The sequence below is a fragment of the Cibotium barometz genome, chromosome 37 (assembly GCF_041138505.1).
Source record: "Cibotium barometz isolate CiBa-2024 chromosome 37, ASM4113850v1, whole genome shotgun sequence".
Lineage (NCBI taxonomy): Eukaryota > Viridiplantae > Streptophyta > Polypodiopsida > Cyatheales > Cibotiaceae > Cibotium > Cibotium barometz.
In genome coordinates this window covers 44,018,065-44,037,127 of record NC_141082.1, presented here as the reverse complement: position 1 = coordinate 44,037,127, position 19,063 = coordinate 44,018,065, and the positions used below count along the sequence as shown (strand labels likewise).

The 19,063-nt window shown below is 43.2% G+C and overlaps 1 protein-coding gene across 1 annotated transcript in view; it reads left to right on the top strand.

The window, feature by feature from the left end:
- LOC147617301 (glycerol-3-phosphate dehydrogenase SDP6, mitochondrial-like) overlaps positions 1-16,397 on the top strand; it is a 39,849-nt gene extending 23,452 nt beyond the window's left edge. The window contains exons 4-6 of the mRNA XM_086776949.1: positions 14,080-14,240; positions 14,336-14,594; positions 15,678-16,397. Of these exons, the coding sequence (XP_086633075.1) occupies positions 14,080-14,240; positions 14,336-14,594; positions 15,678-15,974 (717 nt within the window). The 3' untranslated portion in view covers positions 15,975-16,397. The remainder of the gene's footprint in view (positions 1-14,079; positions 14,241-14,335; positions 14,595-15,677) is intronic.
- The last annotated feature ends 2,666 nt before the right edge of the window (positions 16,398-19,063 follow it).

Sequence of the window (19,063 nt, the reverse complement as noted above, 5' to 3'; positions counted from 1 at the left end):
GCGCTGGATTCAGACGATGCCAAGTGCACAGTGGAGTGATCGACAACACCGCTGGAGTCGGATATTCCAGCAGTTCGGTGGCATGATTGAGTACCTTCCAGGAAAGGCCAATCCAGTGGCCGATGCTTTGAGCAGGAAGGGACAAGTATCTGCGATTCAGACCACTAGAATTGACCTTGTTGGTACTGGACTAGAAGACATGAAGCACACGTACGCGGATTCCGAGGAATTCGGTACTCAGTGGGAACAGGCATTGGATGCCACAGGACCATGCCATTTTCTGATACGCGATGGTTGGCTTTACTACAAAGGCCGACTGCGTGTCATGAAATCATTCCGGGCAGCTCTTCTCCATGATGCCCATGACGCCATTACAGGTGGTCATAGGGGCATGAATTCGACTCTGGAGAAATTAGAACGGCAATACTATTGGCCAAAGATGAGGCGTGATGTGTTTACATATGTACAACGCTGTGACATTTGTCAAAAGGTGAAAGCTCCTCGTGGAAAGAAGATAGGGTTGTTACAGCCTTTGCCAATTCCTGAGGGTCCTTTCCAAGACATTTTGATGGACTTTGTCACAAATTTGCCTCCCAGTCCGAGTAAGCGTAATACACAGTGTTTGACTATTGTTGACAGGTTCAGCAAATTTGTTATGCTTATTCCTTGCAGGGCCAATGTGATCGCCGAGGATGTTGCCCAGCTATTCATTCGGCATTGGTACCCGATTGGTGGAATTCCTAGGACCATAGTGTCAGACCGAGATGCCAAGTTTACCAGTCATTTTTGGAGGGCATTGTTTGATAATTTTGGTACTAAGTTGAATTTTTCCAGTGCATTCCACCCACAGACAGATGGCCAGACAGAGATATACAACCAGTTGGCCTTTGATGTGCTGAAGTGTTATGTCCACGATCAGCAAGGTAAGTGGGAATCGTTTTTGCCTTTAGTTCAAGCTGTTTTGAATGACTCTTTTTCTTCAGCTATTGGCAGGACTCCATATGAGGCAGCGTTTGGAAGGCCTTTCCAGTCGTTGTTAACCAGGACTTCGTCTTCAGTACCGGAGACGAACAGAGTGACGGAGTCTTACCAGGAGATCCTAGAGTCCGTTAAAGACAGATTGGCTAAAGCGCAAGAGGCCTACACTCGACAGGCCAATAAAGACCGAAGGGACATGAAGTTTTCGGAAGGAGATTGGGTATATCTTCGGATTATGAAGCAAAGATTAAAGCAGGTGGGCAAGCGATGCCCAAAGTTGTCTTTCAGGAGCTTCGGACCATTCCCCATCCGGAAAAAGATTAATGAGGTGTCTATGCAGTTAAAGCTACCTCCGAGTTGGACTATGCACGATGTATTTCATGTCAGTTGGTTAAAGCCATATGCAGGTCCACCCCCTTCAGAGGTCAAAGACGAAGCGGAACTAGACATCATTGATGAAGCAGAAGTAATGGTTCCAGAACAGATCCTTCTGCACCGTTTCAAGCATGGCTCAGGCCGAAGACTACGACAGTTCCTCACGAAGTTTCAGGACCGAGGAACTCATGAAGCGGTATGGCTCGACAAAGAATTTTTCGAAGACTATCCGGCATTATTGACGGATTATTTGGAGGCTATGCAGCTTCCGTCAAGTTAAGCAGAAGGGGATGTCACGTGCATCCCGCACTTGGATGCCACGTAGACATTTCTGTACAGAAGGTGCAGGACCTGGGATGGTGAACTGGTCCCATGTGAGCCCAGTCCGGGAGACGAGTCAGCCAGGGATCCATCTCAGTCGTCCGAGGTCAGGTGTGCATTGTCCTGCACAGGAAGCAGTGCCAGTCCGCGCTGTGAGTCTCCCTCTGGAATGATGTCAGATGTGCTGAGTATCTGGTTTGCAACTGGATGCCAGGCCTCTGTAGGCATGTAGGTTGCATGTAGAGATGGGGCCAGGCCATAGGGCTACCCCAGTGCACTTGCACTTGTAGTATGGGCATGGGGGAGGTGTAGAACCACCCCCAAGGGGCCAGGAGAGCCTAAGTTTTGCCCACCAGCCAAGGCATGGGGTTGGAGGGGCTGTCGGCCAGCTGTACTACTGCTGGACAGGCAGCCGTCTGGGTCCAAAGCCCTAAACAGCAGGCGGCCAGATGTAGGGGCAGTCCCCACACCCATGCGTAGCATGCCCAGCAGCCAGGGTGCTGTCCAGAAGCATGCGCAGAATGGCCAGATTATTGCCTAGTGTGAAAGCAACAGTTATTAAAGTGTGAAAGTATTTTATTAAAATACTCAGTCGTGGAGCTTCCTGAAGCCAGCCGACTGGATGAAGGGAGGGGTATAAAAGCCCAGCCAAGAATTCATTGTAGTCATCTCATAATTCACCAAGAGCTCCAAGCAACCAAGGGCCAGGACAGCCGAGAACATTGCTAAAGCAAAGGGGTGAAGGACTGAAGGTCAAGGGCAGGATTTCCAGCCAAGAAAAGGTCAAGTACTTTGTATTTGTTTCAGATTTACATCATTCTAATAAAGCAAATACACCATCCGTGGTGGGGGTCCTACAGAGGGTAATTGGGACCCAATACTGTGTCCTTCTCCATCTCCCCCTTCTCTCTCTATTTTTCTGCACATCGTCTTTCAGTTTGTGCGTTAATTCCGTAGCGAAAAGAGTGCTGTTTTCTGAGTTTTGAAGTACCGATCCTTCTCCGAAGCTTCCGCATATTACACGAGTTTCTCGTATTACCTTTTGGATTAATCAATGCTCCAGTCACTTTCCAGCAAATGATGAACGATCTTTTTCGTGAACATTTGGAAAAATTTGTGGTGGTGTTCCTAGATGATATTTTGATTTATAGTCGTACTCTTGAGGATCATGTCAAACACCTCACGATTGTCTTATCTATTTTAAGATAGAATCGACTATATGCTAAGTTGAGTAAATGTGAGTTCTTTATGACCGACATCATTTACTTGGGACACAAGATCACTAGAGATGGATTGAGCATTGACTATGACCGAGTTCAGAAGGTTTTGGACTGGCCTATACCACGAACAGTGAAACAACTTCGTTCTTTTCTCGGTTTTGTTGTTTTTCTTCGGAAATCTGTACTGGAGTACTCTCAGCTCACACTACCGATGACCGACTTATTGAAAGGTCGTGGACGTAAGTCCAATCAGCCTATCACTTGGAATAACGATTTGGATATGGCCTTCAGACTTTTGAAAGATAAAGTCAAGGAAGCACCTATCTTAGCATTGCCTGATCCTAGTCGGCCTTATGTTCTTGAAACTGATGCCAGTGACTATGCTATCGGGGTTGCTTTATTTCAAGATGGTAGACCGGTTGCTTTTGAAAGTAAAAAGCTAGACGACACTCAATCTCGTTGGCCAACCCTTGAGAAGGAGCTTTATGCTGTGATTCATGCTCTCAAGGTTTGGAGACATTATTTATATGGATCCAACTTTGTGGTATTGACTGATCATCAGCCAATCAAGTATGTGTGTGATGCGGATGATTTGAGAGGAGGGAAAGCTCGTTGGGCAGAGTTAATGCAAAATTTTGATTTTGAGATCGGTTATCGGAAAGGGTCCATGAATAATATTGCAGATGCGCTTAGTCGGATTAGAGAGGTGAATTCTTTGTCGTTCACCGAGATTTCTACTGACTTATTTCAGTCATTGAGAGGGCTTTGCAGGACTGATAGTTATTTTGGTCCATTTTGGCAGAAGATCCAGAACGGGAGCTCATTGATTGACCAAGACTCGGTGACTGCGCAGTCTACCATTCAGGCTGCAGGAGGTCAGTGGATGATTCGGAATGGTTTACTATTCCGTAATGACAAAATTTGTGTACCACAGATCCCGAACATTAGGTCCAAGATTCTGAGGGAGTGTCACGACGCCCCTTCTGCTGGACACCCTGGGGTACACAGGACGCTATCTTTAGTGAAACACACTTTTTATTAGCCGAAGATGAAAGGGTATGTAGAAGATTATGTTCTCAAGTGTCAGATTTGTCAGGCAAATAAAGCTAAACGCTTTAGACAGGCTGGGTTATTGCATCCTTTGCAAATCCCAGGTAATAAATGGGAAAGTATTTTCATGGATTTTATTACCGGATTGCCAAGAACACATCAAGGCCATGATTCTATTTGGGTTGTGGTAGATCGCTTGACAAAAATGGCTAGATTTTTACCGACCCGGAAGACTATTACAGCTACGCAATTAGCTCGGCAGTTTATCGAGCAATTGTTTAGACTGTACGGGTTACCGCAGGACATAGTCAGTGATAGGGAAGTTTACGAGTGAATTTTGGAAACTTGTTTTTGAGAAATTGGAAACAACTTTGAATTTGAGTTCCTCAGATCATCCTCAATCTGATGGCCAGACTGAAAGAGTGAATCAGATTTTGGAGGATATGCTTCGAGCATATGTATCCAAAAGACAGAGTTCATGGGAGGATTATCTTCCTATGTTAGAATTTGCATATAACAGTACTAAGCATACGAGTACAGGGTTTAGTCCTTTCATGCTTATGTATGGTTTTCAACCAAGATCACCTGTTACAGTAGGATTCTCAAGACTTCAGCATGATGCAGCACGTAATTTTTTGCAAGATATACAGGAAATGTTACAAGTTGCAAAGGAATCTATTAGAAGTGCTCAAGACCGAGACAGGTTTTATTCTAATAGACATCGTTCACCTAGAGAGTTCTTTGAAGGAACGATGGTGTATTTGCGAGTTCCGAAAGATTTCGAGACTTTACGAACAGGTAGATCTCCGAAATTATCCCTAGATACTGGGGACCATTTCGTGTTACACGACGGATTGGTTCAGTTGCATATGAATTGGATTTGTCTTCTCATGTGAAAGTTCATCCTGTATTTCATGTCAGTAGACTTAAGGAAGTACTGGGTGGAGCAGATCAGTTAGTTACTCCTCAAGAAATTATAGATGTCCAGGACATGACATTTGTTTCGTACGAACCTGAAAAGATTCTTGGCTTTCGTAAACGAAGATTGCGTCATACGCTTATCACGGAATACAAGATCAAGTGGAAGGATCGTGCTGAGGAGGACGCTACATGGGAGACATTGACTTCTCTTCAGAGAGATTACCCTGGCTTTTTAGTGAGCTCAGGAGTGAGCTCTTAGAGGAAGGGGAGTATGTCATGTGCACAGTGGGTATCTACCGTGTGCTATACGCATGCAAGACTAGTTTCGAGGCTTGGGGAAGCTTGGAACTAGGCAGGCTGATTGACGAGCTGAGTTAGGGATATACTAACGTGCAGGCGGCCAAGTGTGGACGCCCGATGACCGACCAAGAGCCTATAAAAGGGTGGCCAAGGTTAGTTATTGGAATATAGAGAGTCTCGCGAGTTTGTGAGAGCTCTATGGTCTTGGAGCCTGGATCTAGTGCAGACGTGCATCTGCTTTATGCAGCCGAGGCCGGCAGCAATCTCGAGGCCCGTGAGGGTAGCTTCGTGGCGGTATGGGACGTCGCGAAGAGGAGATTGGTCGGTACGTCATCCTAGTTAGCTCAGCTCGTGGCTCGGTGGGGACAGCCAAGATTGTGGGCTTGCCCACGGCTGTCATGGTTGGGAGGTGAGTCAGGCCTGCACCCCCTTGCTTGTTTGTTTGTTCGTTTGTTGCAGGATTCGAGTTTCGAACCAAGATCGATCACGAGGGGATCCGTGGGGATTTGACAGTTACTGTACTTTCTCGCCCTAGTACATGTTCTGATTGTTTGTTCAACTCTAAAGTTTTTGGCTTGCATGATCTTCTTCGAGTTTATGGAGAAGTGAACGGCCATAGAATCCACATTCTTCTGGATCCTGGCAGCTCCTAGTATAGATGTGGAGGACAAGTGGGTGGCTCCATATCAGCACACTTAATAATCTGGTATAGACATGGAGAAATTGAGTCTTGATACGTCACCCAGCGATCATACCTATGAAGTACGCCTACCCGCGGGTCGGCAAGTATGGGATCGAAAGGTGGAAATGCTACCAATCCAGATTCAAGACTACAAAGATACTTTGGAATGCTATATTATGCACCTAGAACATGTAGACTTGTTATTAGGGATTGAGTGGTTTAAGACTCTTCAAGTCCAGATAGATTGGTTTAGTCATAATTTTTTCTTTTCAGCATAGGAACACCCAGTATAGTATTTTAGGTGATTGTATACATCCCTCTCAGGGACCTCTTGTAAATACAGTTGATTTTGGAAATATAATGGATTTTCTTTGTATATTGCTTTCCGTTGTGTATTGATTCCACTTTCTTGATTTCTCATACCTTCTATGGATGTCAATGAATTAAGTGTATTTGAAAGCAAAGAATTACAGAAGATACTTGATTTGTTTCAGGATGTATTCCCTAAGGAACTGCCATCGGTTTTACCACCTGAAAGAGCAGTAGATCATCGTATTGACCTAATCCCTGGTGCTCATCCTGTTAGTATTCCACCTAACAGGATGAGCCAAGCTGAGGAAGATGAGTTGGCTAAACAACTCGAAGATTATTTGAGGATGGACCAGATCCGTCCAAGTAAATCACCTTGGGGTGCACCTGTGTTACTTAGGAGAAAGAAGGACAACACCTGGAGAATGTGTATAGATTACAAGAGATTGAATAAGCTGACAATTAAGAACCGTTATCCTCTCCCTAGATCAGATGACCTGATTGACCGGTTAGCAGGAGCGAAATATTTCACGAAGATAGATTTACGTACTGGCTATCACTAGATACGTATTCATGAAAGGCATGTCGAAAGGACCGCCTTTCGGACTAGGTATGGCCATTACGAGTTTCTCGTATTACCTTTTGGGTTAACCAATGCTCCAGCCGCTTTCCAGCAAATGATGAACGTATTAGAAGTCATCTCTTGTCCAGTTTTATACACCAGGGCCTTTGTTGTGGGTGTGCCCGCCCTTATCAGTGTTTTATCATTTTTTCTCACTCCTCGCATTTTTTTCCTATTTTTTTCCATTTTTTTGTGGCTTGGGAGGCAGCCCTGAGGTGGCGGGAGGGCCCAGTTGCTGGCCGACTGAAGGCACTGGTCCACGACTCCCTTACTAAGTTGGTCGACTGCTGATACATTGGCCGACTGGCTGTTTTTAGCTGGTCGTGGAGATTCAGCAACAGTCGGCTGCCTACAGTAGGCCGACTGCACATGTGGGGGCATATAAATAGGCCCCCACCCCCATACCACATTTGTATCATATTCGGGATCTTCTTGTGTATATCAAAGCAGAGTTACACGCCTACATCTATCTCTCTCTTGTGCTGTTTTCTGCCTGCGTTTTTTTTGCTCGTGTGTTTCCAGATCTGGTCATCATCTCCGCTGCGTATTCTGACATGGTATCAGAGCCCTAGGCTCTAGATAGGTCTTGGGATTTGTGTGAGCAAGAGGGGGACTGTTTTGTGGCTGATTGGTGGACTGTTTTGGACTGTTCGGGAAGAGGAGAAGCAAGAGGAACGCGGGCTGATTTGCTGGACAGTCACTTGCAGGTTTTAGTTCTTCTTTGTTCCCAGCCACCCACCCTATTCAGAGTACATCCCCGCAATGGCAGATCTGTTTGAGATGGCCGAGAGACATGTGAAGTGCTGTAAAAATTGAAGTTGTGAATTTTACCGTTCTGAAGCTAGCCATTCCCTTGAGATATAAAATTGGTTTAAAATTCTAAGACTCCAAGATAGATAATAATTGATATTATTTGATTTTTGCAGGGCAATGGTGTGGTAAGTATTAGTCGAGAGAATTTTTACAAGGAAAAAAGCTAGAAAAATTCGTAAGTTGCTAATTATTGAGACTTATGCTGATAAATCTCAATTTTGAGCTGAGCATGGTGCATTAGTAATAAGTCAAAAGAAAATATCAAATTATTTTAGAAAATTAGAAACAAATTATTTTTGTGATTTTAGAAAAGAAGTAAATTTTAGTCTCTCGTAATGATCATTCGGACACCTAGGGATATCTAGATTGTAACCTTAATTAATGGAACCTTAATTATAAGGAGCCTGCTTGGGTAAGCTGCTCAAGGGGCTTGCTTGTCCATCTCCCTGCCATGTGTCCACCTTACCTTGTTGCGAAAGTAACTAGATGCTTCTCACTATACCCCTCATCATTCCCTTTCCCTGTGTGACCACACCTACCATAACTGTGCTGAATTTGGGTTGAGGAGAGGCTTCTTTTCCCTAATATCATGCTGAAAAAGGTGCGTACTTTCGGAGTTGATTTTTGTCATCATTCTCTCCCCCTGTTGCTGCCTAGTGCTTTCTACTATTATCCCCTACACTCTTGGGTCTAGAAGGCTGATTCCCGCTTTCCCAAAGTCAAGCTAAGTGCATTGTAAGTAATTTTCTGGTTTTTCTCTGAATTTTCAACAATTAAGCTTTCCCTCGTACTTAATTATGCTGCTAATGTGTTATGGAGTGCCATATAGTGTCTTGGGAAGTCCTTTCTAGGGGTTCTTCGCTCTTTTCTCTACCTTTTGCTCTCATTTCTGCAATTAGAGAGCCCTTTCTCTTGAAATTAAGTTTTGGGAAATCCATTAATTGTGATTAGTAATTAGGTTTAATGATTAGAGAAAATAGAGAAATAGAATCATGTGATTAGGCTGTTCTCTAATCCATTCCTTGCTAAAGATTGGCTATTTGTGAGAACTTTTCTCATAGGAAATTTTCTTTTCTCTATGTTTTCTTAGTTTTCAATTAAATTAAGCATCTCTTTTATGATTTTTAAGAGAATTAGAGGTAAACTATCTTCTCTAATCTCCCAAGTAGAGTAGAGAAACTTATGTTGTAATTATGGTTGTATTGTGCTGTGTTTAGAGATTTGTATGGTTGATTAGGGCTAGGGTTTCGTCTCTTTTAAGTAAAGAAATGGTCATTCACAATTATGAAAAAAACATTACGGCCGCGAATAAAGCTTTATGGCTGTGAATAACGCAGTACAGCTGTGAATAACACGTTATGGCTTTGAAAGGAGCATTATGGTTGTGAATAAAGCGTTATGGTTGTGAATGATGCATATGGTTACAAAAAAGCATTATGGCTGTGAAGGATGCACCATGGCTGGGAAAGATGTTTAATGGTTGCGAAAGACATATTATGGTTGTGAATGAAGAACCTTGGTTGAGAAAGATGCAATATGGCTGTGAGAGATGTATAGTAGTTGTGAGTGATGTTTATGGCTGTGAAAAGACGTATTATGGCTGTGAATGAAGAATCTTGGTTGAGAAAGATGCAATATGGCTGTGAGAGATGTATAGCAGTTGTGAGTGATGTTTATGGCTGTGAAAAGAAGTTCTACGGGTAATTGGTTTCATGATTAAGTTTAGGATTCAACATCATGATTAATTACTCATTCTTATGAGCATTGGGTTAACTTATAGCCTTTAATCTGGTGTCTATTAACGAGATAGAGAGAGGCTTTCAGAAATTCATGTATATTTAGGCATAAACTAAGGCTATGGTTTCCCTCTCTTGTACTATTTGAGGTTTACAGGGGGAATTGGAGAGAATATAGAAGTTATTTCTTTTAAGTAGTTAAGATTAAGCATGCATGCGTAATGAGTTTTATTACTGAGGTAAGAGTTCTTTAATAATATACAATATACAAGAGAAATCAGGGTGTGTGAGTAGGGATTGGTTAAATCTGTGTATGGATACGAAGAGATGGAAGCGTTAAGCCATACCTTGTAATGTTACACGTAAAGCAGTTTTATAATATTAATTTGAAATTATTGTAAATAACAATGATTATGCATTGAAATATTGTCAAACTCAGAATGAGGTTGATGGCCTATGCCAGTCTTGTGGTAAGGAGAAGTGCGGGTGAAGGGTCCAGCCAACCCTGACTTGGGTCCTTTGGCTTGGCATGGGTGAGGTCAGGATTAGCGGCCTTGGGTGTGGGGGTTGGCCAGAAAACATATACCACGCAAAGCGACCCTTGGCGACGATGCTCCTTGGCTCGGTTGACCCCATAGCCAAGCGACATGAAGTAAAACAGGAGAGCGAGTCGGGTGAGCAAAAGCAGTCCAAAGGTATGTGGCCTGCCTGGGGTGATTCCTAGGTGAAGAAACCTTTGGTCATGGGAGCTAGCCGTTGAGGTCTTGAGAGCCAGGTGTGCAAAGCAACCCTTGGATATGGGGGCTGACCGGGGTGATTCTCGAGTAAAGCAAATCCTTGGGTATGGGGGGGCCATCTAGGTCTCATGTACAGGTACGGTGGTAGTTGAAGAAGAAAAGAAAGGATTTTTCATGTTTTCTAGATTTTCATGTTTCATGTAAATCCTTGTGTTGTTGAATTGAAAACCCCTTTGGGCTCCTTTCCTCACCACGAGGGGCGAGGATGTCACTTGGCACTATAGGCCTCCAGTTTGGCTTTTCTCACCTCCCACATGTACTACTAGGTAGCCCCCCCCAGAGAGCGGCCAGCCACGGGGGTGGAGCTCAGGTGTTCACTGTGTTTTTATCCCTCCTTGCGAGGTGAGCTTTGTAACCTTATGGCATTTTCTCATTAACTAATAGAAGGATCGTTTTTCCGGGGGGGGGGGGGGGGGGGGGGGGGGGGGGGGGGGGAACCCCTTGGGCTCGGAGCCAAGCGTCTTGGGACCCAAGTGAAGGCAATCCATGCATGCCAAGTGGCTGAGGGCCCGAAGGCAGGTGGGTCGGGGCCCCACAGTTCATCGTTGGAGTATGAAGCACAGCGTGAAAGAGGTGGGCAACCATTGCATGAAGTTATCATTTCACAGCTTCGGACCTTTTACTGTAGTGAAGAAGATCAATGACATCTCATGAAGCTCCGTCTTCTACCAAGTTGGACCATACACGATGTCTTCCAAATGAGTTGATCGAAGCCCATATGTGCAACTGTTACCTATGACAATAGGTCCATGATGGTGGGCTCTCGGGATTGATAAGAGTATCTGTCAGAGGTGGAGACAGAGGAGCATTACATTTGCAGATGCCCTGTTTATTATGAGATCAGAGGGAGATTTCATTGCCTTTTAAGAGATGGATTTGGGCCACTCACCCGAGTCATGGATTATTCTGATCAGAGATGTCTTGGAACACAGACAGCTTGATGCATGCATCATAGAGACATGGACATGATGCCCCCCACACCTCTACCTCCCAGACCTCTATCACAAGCTTCTTTGCCCCCTGTCAGGAGAGCAGTCTTAAATGATATAGGGAGACCACAGAAAGGGCCTCGTCTAGCAAACAGATCAGGCAGCACCTGCCAGTAGCAGCCCAGCCGCCCACACTCAGGTTCCTAGGAGTATCCATCAAGAGAGCATTCGAGATGCGGAGAGCCAGACTACCTAGACCGGCAAAACAGAGTGCACACTTCCCTCGTCAGTCTCAGACCTGGGAGATACTCCAGAGACACCGCAATACTTTCCCATGAGAGGTGGATATTGAGGAGCTCTATATAGTTGTTGAGGCGGCTGGGTCTCCACTCTCTAGGATGCCACCACCCCATGAGGCTCAGTCTCTCTAGTTGTATAGACCATACCTCAGTTAGTCACTACTTTCTTGTATGCAATTGATGCTGTTGTTAGATTTAGGTTCTTTTTCATTTATGTTATTTACCACGATCATTGTAACCCATGTATACTTTGTAACATATTTTTGGTCTCATAGACCCTACTGGTTTTTTGAAGACGTTAATTTAATGTACACACGATCTCAGAGAGGGACAGATGAGGGATGGAGGCAAATGGAGAGACCACTGATTATGATGATTGCCCGCATGATTTGGAGCAAATCATCAGTACCACATGAGATTGTTCGGGCTGAGCTGGATGCCCCACCAGTAGTAACCGAGGCCCTATTCCAGGCAGTTACCTTTTTACAGCGGCTATGGGAGCTCCCTCAGCAGAGGTACTCCCGATTGGCATTGACCTCATCCATGCAGTTGGCAGAGGATGGAGATACTCATTGCTGGTACGCTCAGATGAGATCATGGTTTGACCTACATGGTTTGCGGATACAGGCACTACCACCCTTTCAATACAGTCTGGATTGTCCATTTTTGGATCTCACCCGCTCAGAGCAAAACCGTGTGATCAGGATGGATATCATCAAAGTGGACACAGAGAGGACATGGACTAGTCCCCCTTGAGCCCTTAGGCACGAAAATGGCTCATTACAAGAGCCATTTCTACACCTCTCACCAGATGATTTTATCACCCGCCCGGCGTCAATGGATGTACGTTGTGCAATTGGACAGATCTGGACCTCATCACACCAGCTGCGGATTGAGACAGGGCGATATGTGCATCAGATCTTGGATGACCGCATTTGTCAGCTATGCTACCAGGAGGTAGAGACAGAGGAACACTACATTTGCCGATGTACAGTCTATTATGAGATCTGAGGGAGATATCACTGCCTCTTCTGAGGTTTTGGACGCAGAGTCATGGAGTTTGAGGATTAGAGATGCCTGGGATTGTTTCTACTTGAGCTCAGGAGACACAAAGAGACCCTCTCGGCAGACAGGAGGCCGAGCCATGATGTACCTAGACAGAGGACCTTGACATTTCTTCGGCACCAGCACCAGCAACCCAGCCCACACACCTCCTGATACCTCCTCCATTGGGCCATCAGGGCACCGGCCACGCTCCCAGGGAGTCACCACTGATAGAGCAGTTATCTTATGTCGTGCTCGTCGGCCACGGCCACTAGGATCCCGACCATGGCATCCTCACCATCGCCAGATCAAAGCCATTATTGCTTGGCATCGGAGGCGCCTACCTCGCTTCTACGACCTCTCCATTCTAGACAGCCCCATGGCGGAGATACTTGATCTAAGGAGAGGGCAACACTTCAACTAATCAGCATACATGGATCTACCTGATATACATTTTTTAGTATTTTCTACTCAGTATCATCTCGGAGTCTTACAGTTCAGTTCTTATAACTGTAGGACAATTAGTTTATTGTACTTTTTAGTCTCATTTAGTTGTTCTCTTTGATGAGACACCAACTTCAGATGTACTCTCAGTTTTGGTCTCATAGGCCATTATAGCCTCTTAGAGATGTTAATATATCATTTCATTTCTCTCGGCCACATAGGCGCTCTGCCTGTCAGCTCCAAGTCGAGGAGAAGCTCTGGCGATACAGAGACGCCCACACAAGGCATGTGGACATCGATGCCCTTTACACAGTTCCTGAGGATGATGATGAGACCTTTCCACAAGCCACCCTAGCTTGATGTTCCTTGGACCTTGGGTCATCATGCTATTGTATTCCTGATTATGTATTCTTGAGGATGCTACTTGTATTTGTAGCTAGTAGTCTTTTTCCAATGTTTTATTTTTCTGTTTTACCAAGATCAGTAACACTTGGATACTGTGTAACACCTTTTTTGTCTCATAGACCCTAGTGGTCTTTTGAAGACATTAATAAAAGTTTCTCTCTCTCTCTCTCTCTTTTTTTTTTTCGTGAAATGGTGTTTTATATTATATGTAAAATGTACATCAGCCACATGGCTCACACAGAACCTATGGCCCCAAACAAAACCCCCACAAAAGATCCTCTAAAGGATCGTGACCATGCAAACCTGTACACTAATAAGAAAGCCTCCTAGCCAAATAAGCATCCCAGATAGAAGCATCAAAGATGAGCCAGCCGAGCCGCCGTAGACCTTAAGGAAATAACATCTGCATCCAGTAGCTGAGCTGAGAGAAGAGAAGAAAACTGCCAAAGCAGCAAACCGCTCTCTCTCTCTCTCTCTCTCTCTCTCTCACACACACACACACACACACACACAAACAACACACGATAAAACATGTATTTTTTAAGATGCCAATTGTAACTAGAGAGATTAGGATGATATCGTTGTCCTTTAAGGGTGGTATTAGACCTCTTAACAATCTCATTGGGCTCGTTTCGAATGTGTCCAAGAGTAGTGGGCAGGGTCAATAATTTTGCACTTTAGATGTTTCACACTTCTTATTGATAAAAGCATTTTCATATTGCGATAGGATAAGATATATATGAACTCCAAGAAATAAAGACAGGTTAACTCTAAGGAATGAAGGCAAGTTTTAATGATTTGAAGTGTAATAGTCCTTTTGTTTTTGTGTTTTAGGTACGTCGAACGGATGTGCGTTCTGCATGGAGTGGCATTCGGCCACTTGCTTCTGATCCATCTTTGACCAGTACAGCAAATCTCTCTAGAGAGCACATTGTTTGCACAGGGCCTGAAGGAATGCTGACCATCGCGGGTGGAAAGTGGACAACATATAGGAGGTTTGAAAGCTTCTGATGCAACTGGCCAGGATTTAGCAAGAGATTTGAGATTAACTACTTTGAACTGATGTGATTTTGATGGGCTATTGATTCAGTATGGCAGAGGATGCAGTTGATTCAGCCATTAAGGTAGGGGAGTTGACACCTTCAAATGGTTGTATAACAATGGATTTAGTCTTGACTGGAGGAGAGGATTGGGATCCTGCTTCTTTCACCTTATTAGCACAACAATACATTCGCATTAAGAAGACTCAAAGTGGTAAGGTTGTTCCGGGAGCGATGGACACATCAGTGGCGAAACATCTGTCACATTCCTATGGCAGTTTAGCTCAACGAGTCGCAAGTATCGCTCAGGTAAGTGAAACAGGATGGTGATTCCTTGTAAGCATCATACTTCATGTGTGTGTGTGTGTGTGTGTGTGTGTGTGTGGGTGTGCGCGCACGTGCACACACACACACACACACTGTGTATTTATGTATGTCACCTCTCTGGTTTTTGTTAAGTTTGAGAACTAACCCAATGAGTTTTCCATTGGTTTATCTTTTTGCTGTATTAGCAGACATGCAGATTTTCTTTCTATGTATGTATGTATGTATGCATGCACTCTGGTTTCTGTTTAAGTTTGAGAAATAACCTGAACTTTGCATTGGTATATCTTTCTGCTGTATTAGTGGACATGCAAATTTCTTTGTAAGTCTTTGTCCAAGTTGCGGGGCCAGCTGGTTTATGCTAACCTTAAGCGGTGCATTTGTCTGACCAGCTACCTTGTACGTGTGCGTGTATGTGTGTGTGACTTCCTTTCACCTCTGGAGAAGTGATAGAAACTCAGTATGGTGGTGTATCTATGAAGATTTGTCTACTAAAGCGGTCAGGTCTTTGTGCATGAACCTGCACCACTCCTGGGTGCTGATGACCTGAGCGGGGATGTCATACCATGTAGTCTATGCTATGCACGATGTAGTTGATGATTTGAAGCTTTGTGAGGGTACTCTAATGAAGTTAAGATTTGACTTTGTTTCTGTTAAGTTTCAGAAATAACCGAACACGGTGTTATATATGTATGTGTTTATGTATGTTAGTGAATGGTAAAAGTGGAAAATGAGAAATCATTGTTTTTTAATACTTCTTGCTGTTTAGGAGGGGCTTTACAGACATAGCACACCCGTAAATCTCACCCACCTGTATACCACATGGGTGGCTGTCCAAACCACTGCCAGTCTGATTTTGCAGAAGATTGAGCAGGGGTTCTGTGAAGAATTTCAATTTCATTTTATGCTTCTTGCTTTCCAATTTCATCTCACTTCCAAGCCTTTTTTTAAGCTAGGAGTGTATTCCAATCTTCTGATCACCTTAAGGTTTAGTAAGATTCATTGGCCAAGCCACTTGTAAGTATATTGGTGGGGATGCATGTGGGTTAATATTGTTTCTATATGCAGGATGAAGGGTTGGGGAAGCGCCTTGCCCATGGATACCCTTATCTAGAAGCAGAAGTGGCCTATGCAGCAAGGAATGAGTATTGTGAGACAGCAGTTGATTTTATTGCACGACGGTCGCGATTGGCGTTTCTTGATACAAATGCAGCTGGAAAGGCGGTGCCTCGGGTAGTGGAAATACTTGCATCTGAGCATAAGTGGGACAGAAGCAGAAAGAAGGCAGAGCTTGAAAAAACCAATGATTTCCTTAAGACATTCAAGGCATCACAAAATGCTCAATTTGATGATGGCAAACATTAGCTTAGTAGGCAAAATTCAAAACTTGGAGAGTTTTGTGCTAATGTTTATCTACAGTTTTTAAGTAATTGCCCAATTCTTTGTTATTGCAATAAAGCCCTATAGATGTGCATAACATGTTCAGCACCATGCCATGTTACTGTATGCAGAAAAAAACTAGATGTAGTGTCAAGGGACTTGGGCGAGTAAGATTATCCGTCCAAGGCTTGTTGGCAGCCAGGGTGAGTCCTGCCGAGGTAACACCTGACTCCCTTCGCTCTGTCGCTGCGGCGGGGACTTGGGCAATTAGGCTGATAAGGGTGGGTCCTGCCGATGGCCAGATCCTAGATGTGTAACCAATCTGACTGAACAATATGTATTGTGACCAAAGATGATGGGTGATAAAGTAATTAACTGTCTTAAGTTCTGGTGGCTAGAGCATTCTATTATTTTTGACCCCACAGATTTTTTAGAGACTGCCAAGGGACACTTGGATCAACATGCAAGTAAAAGAATGTGAGCTGAACCAAGGTATTATCAAAAACTAATGACCGTTGGATCTTCAAAGATCTAATGGTCAAGAGATGGACACACAGATCAACATGGGAACAAAGACCTCGATTTGGGTCTTTGCAGCCCAGATAATATTAACTTTGAAGTTGCTCGCTCCTAGACACAAAAGTACAGCCTGTCAAGAAAAGAAAAAAGTTAATCTCTCTCTGATTTTCAAAGTAGTGCATGACATCAAGACTTGCGAAGGCAATTCCCCTAACAATTGATCCAAAGTATCCAAACTTAAATGTTCACATGTGGCATAATCAAGTTGTGAAGAGTGCAGGCAGTTTATTGAATTCAAGTACTCGGTTCTTCCTTATGAAGTTGTCAAAGCTTTCCAACCTATTCAAACTTACTGCAAGGCAATTTGATGCTGATGGTAGGCTTTCTTCTCATTACTGTCAATTCCCCTGATGCTACACCTTTTTTTTGAAGTAGATAATGCCAATTACAACACACAAATGGAGGCCCACTGGTCAAATACCTCCACTACACATTGCAGTCTCCTCGTTCAGCCACATTGTCTTGCAATTCCCTCAACTATTTTAGTAATACCCTAAGTTTGTGATATTGTGTTACATATCCAAATCAAATTGGAAAAAAGAAACATCATCCTCAATTGCAAGAGTATTGTTGATGTTGAAAGTAGCTTGGAAGACTCTTGGAGACCCTTGATGTAATTGAGATACGAAGTATGGACTTGGCAGTTGTGAGAAGTTCGAATTTTGCACTAGCCCTTTGATTGGCTTGCACCCATTTCCACCTTTTGACGTGTGTGTGCTGTGCTTCTTATCCAATCTCAAATCCACCACTAGTGGCTGATAAAAGCTGCGATGGGAGTGGAGTACACAACAACAATCCAAGGACGCATTACCCAAACGGAAGCTTGGTTCCCAATCATGACCCATGTAGCAACAAGAGGGCATTGGAGAGAACAATGAGTTTTTTTTTTTTGGGGGGGTATAGCTAGGGATTTTTTTTTATTTTTTAGTATGGGAATTGATAGATCGCATGCCGTTAGGCATGCAGGAGGAGGGGGAGAGTATTGAACCCAGGTTGTCATGGTGTAGGGCAAGAGCCCTTATCGCTTGGGTATCTCCCCCACCTCACGATGAGTGAGTTAGTAAGGACCAAATTATGTTTTTTTTTTGGAATGGAGAGGATTGCTTCAAATTATGTTGCTATGAGTGCTCCACACACCACCTTCTGGCCCATTTTGCTATCAAAAATAGCGAACCGTTGCTCGAAAAATTACTAGTTTACGTTCTTGTTTCTAGGTCAAAGCCTAACTAATGCCCCTTTCCCCATGGTGGTGTTGGATCTTGTCACTTGCTCCTAGAGATTCACACTACCTCTAGCCCTTGCCTTGTATTATGTCCATGATTCACTAGACATGAAGCTTTCCATGTCTTGCAATCATTGGTCAAACATCAATGGTCAATGATCAACTATTGAAGGTTAATGGTTGGCAAGCAAAAACTAACCAAATGAAATCTTTTGCCTTCTGCACTCCAACAATATGCTATATCTCCAATGGTGAATGTAGCAATGTATTTTAGAAGGGTAAATGAGTCTATTGGGTTGGTAATATCAATAGACCTTTCCCAACTAGATGGCATCCATAGATAGGCCTACTCAAAAAATTAGGTAGGAATTGGTATCATTGTCTCATTTGTGATACTATAAATTTGTCATTGTTCAATAATATACACGTGCATTTCATTAGTAGAAAGATGATGTTTTCATCAAGTTGAAAATAAGGCTCCTTGACCAATTTGTCCTCTTGTAATTTCTTAATAAATTTACTAATCCCTATGATTTGTTGAGGGATGGGTCATGTTGATCCATTTGGTCGTGCTTACCCATTACACTCTTGCTTGCGATTTTCTTTCACGTTATATCATGGTTTCATAGCATTGATCAAATCTTAAAGTTTTTGAGGAGTTGACCATAATTGAGCATAATTCTTGTTCAATAAAGATATTTATTAATCATAAGATGTAGAGGAATATTAATTATACTACATGCATCATTTCTAGTTTTTGGTAGGATTTTGTCAATCATGTTGACTCTGTTGCACTCATTTGTCATTTTCTTCAAAGCTATATTTATTGTTTTATAATATTGCTTAAATTTAATAATTTTTAGTGAGAACTATAGTTCAATAAAATTATTTTAACATTAAAAAAAAATCAAACTTGAGAATGACATGCATAGTATATTCTCGGGTTGTTTTTGGTTTTTGTTGTGTGATACAATTAAATAATTGTTTATTACAAGGTGAAAGCATGCTAATGTGTTACAGGATTTTATAGAGATTATATATAAAGATTCTCTTCTTTAAGAGGTTTCCAATGATATATAGCATCATAGGAAATTTTACATTGTGGGTCATCTTTGGATGCAAAAATCATTATAGAAAGTCATGCTAACTAGCACCTGTCGTCTCAGACACAAAAAAGTGTAGCACGTGAACATGCTTCCATCCTACAATTAAATTAATGGTTCATTCCATTACTTAGAGAAAGAGTATGTAATAAACCTAAACAAAAGCAATG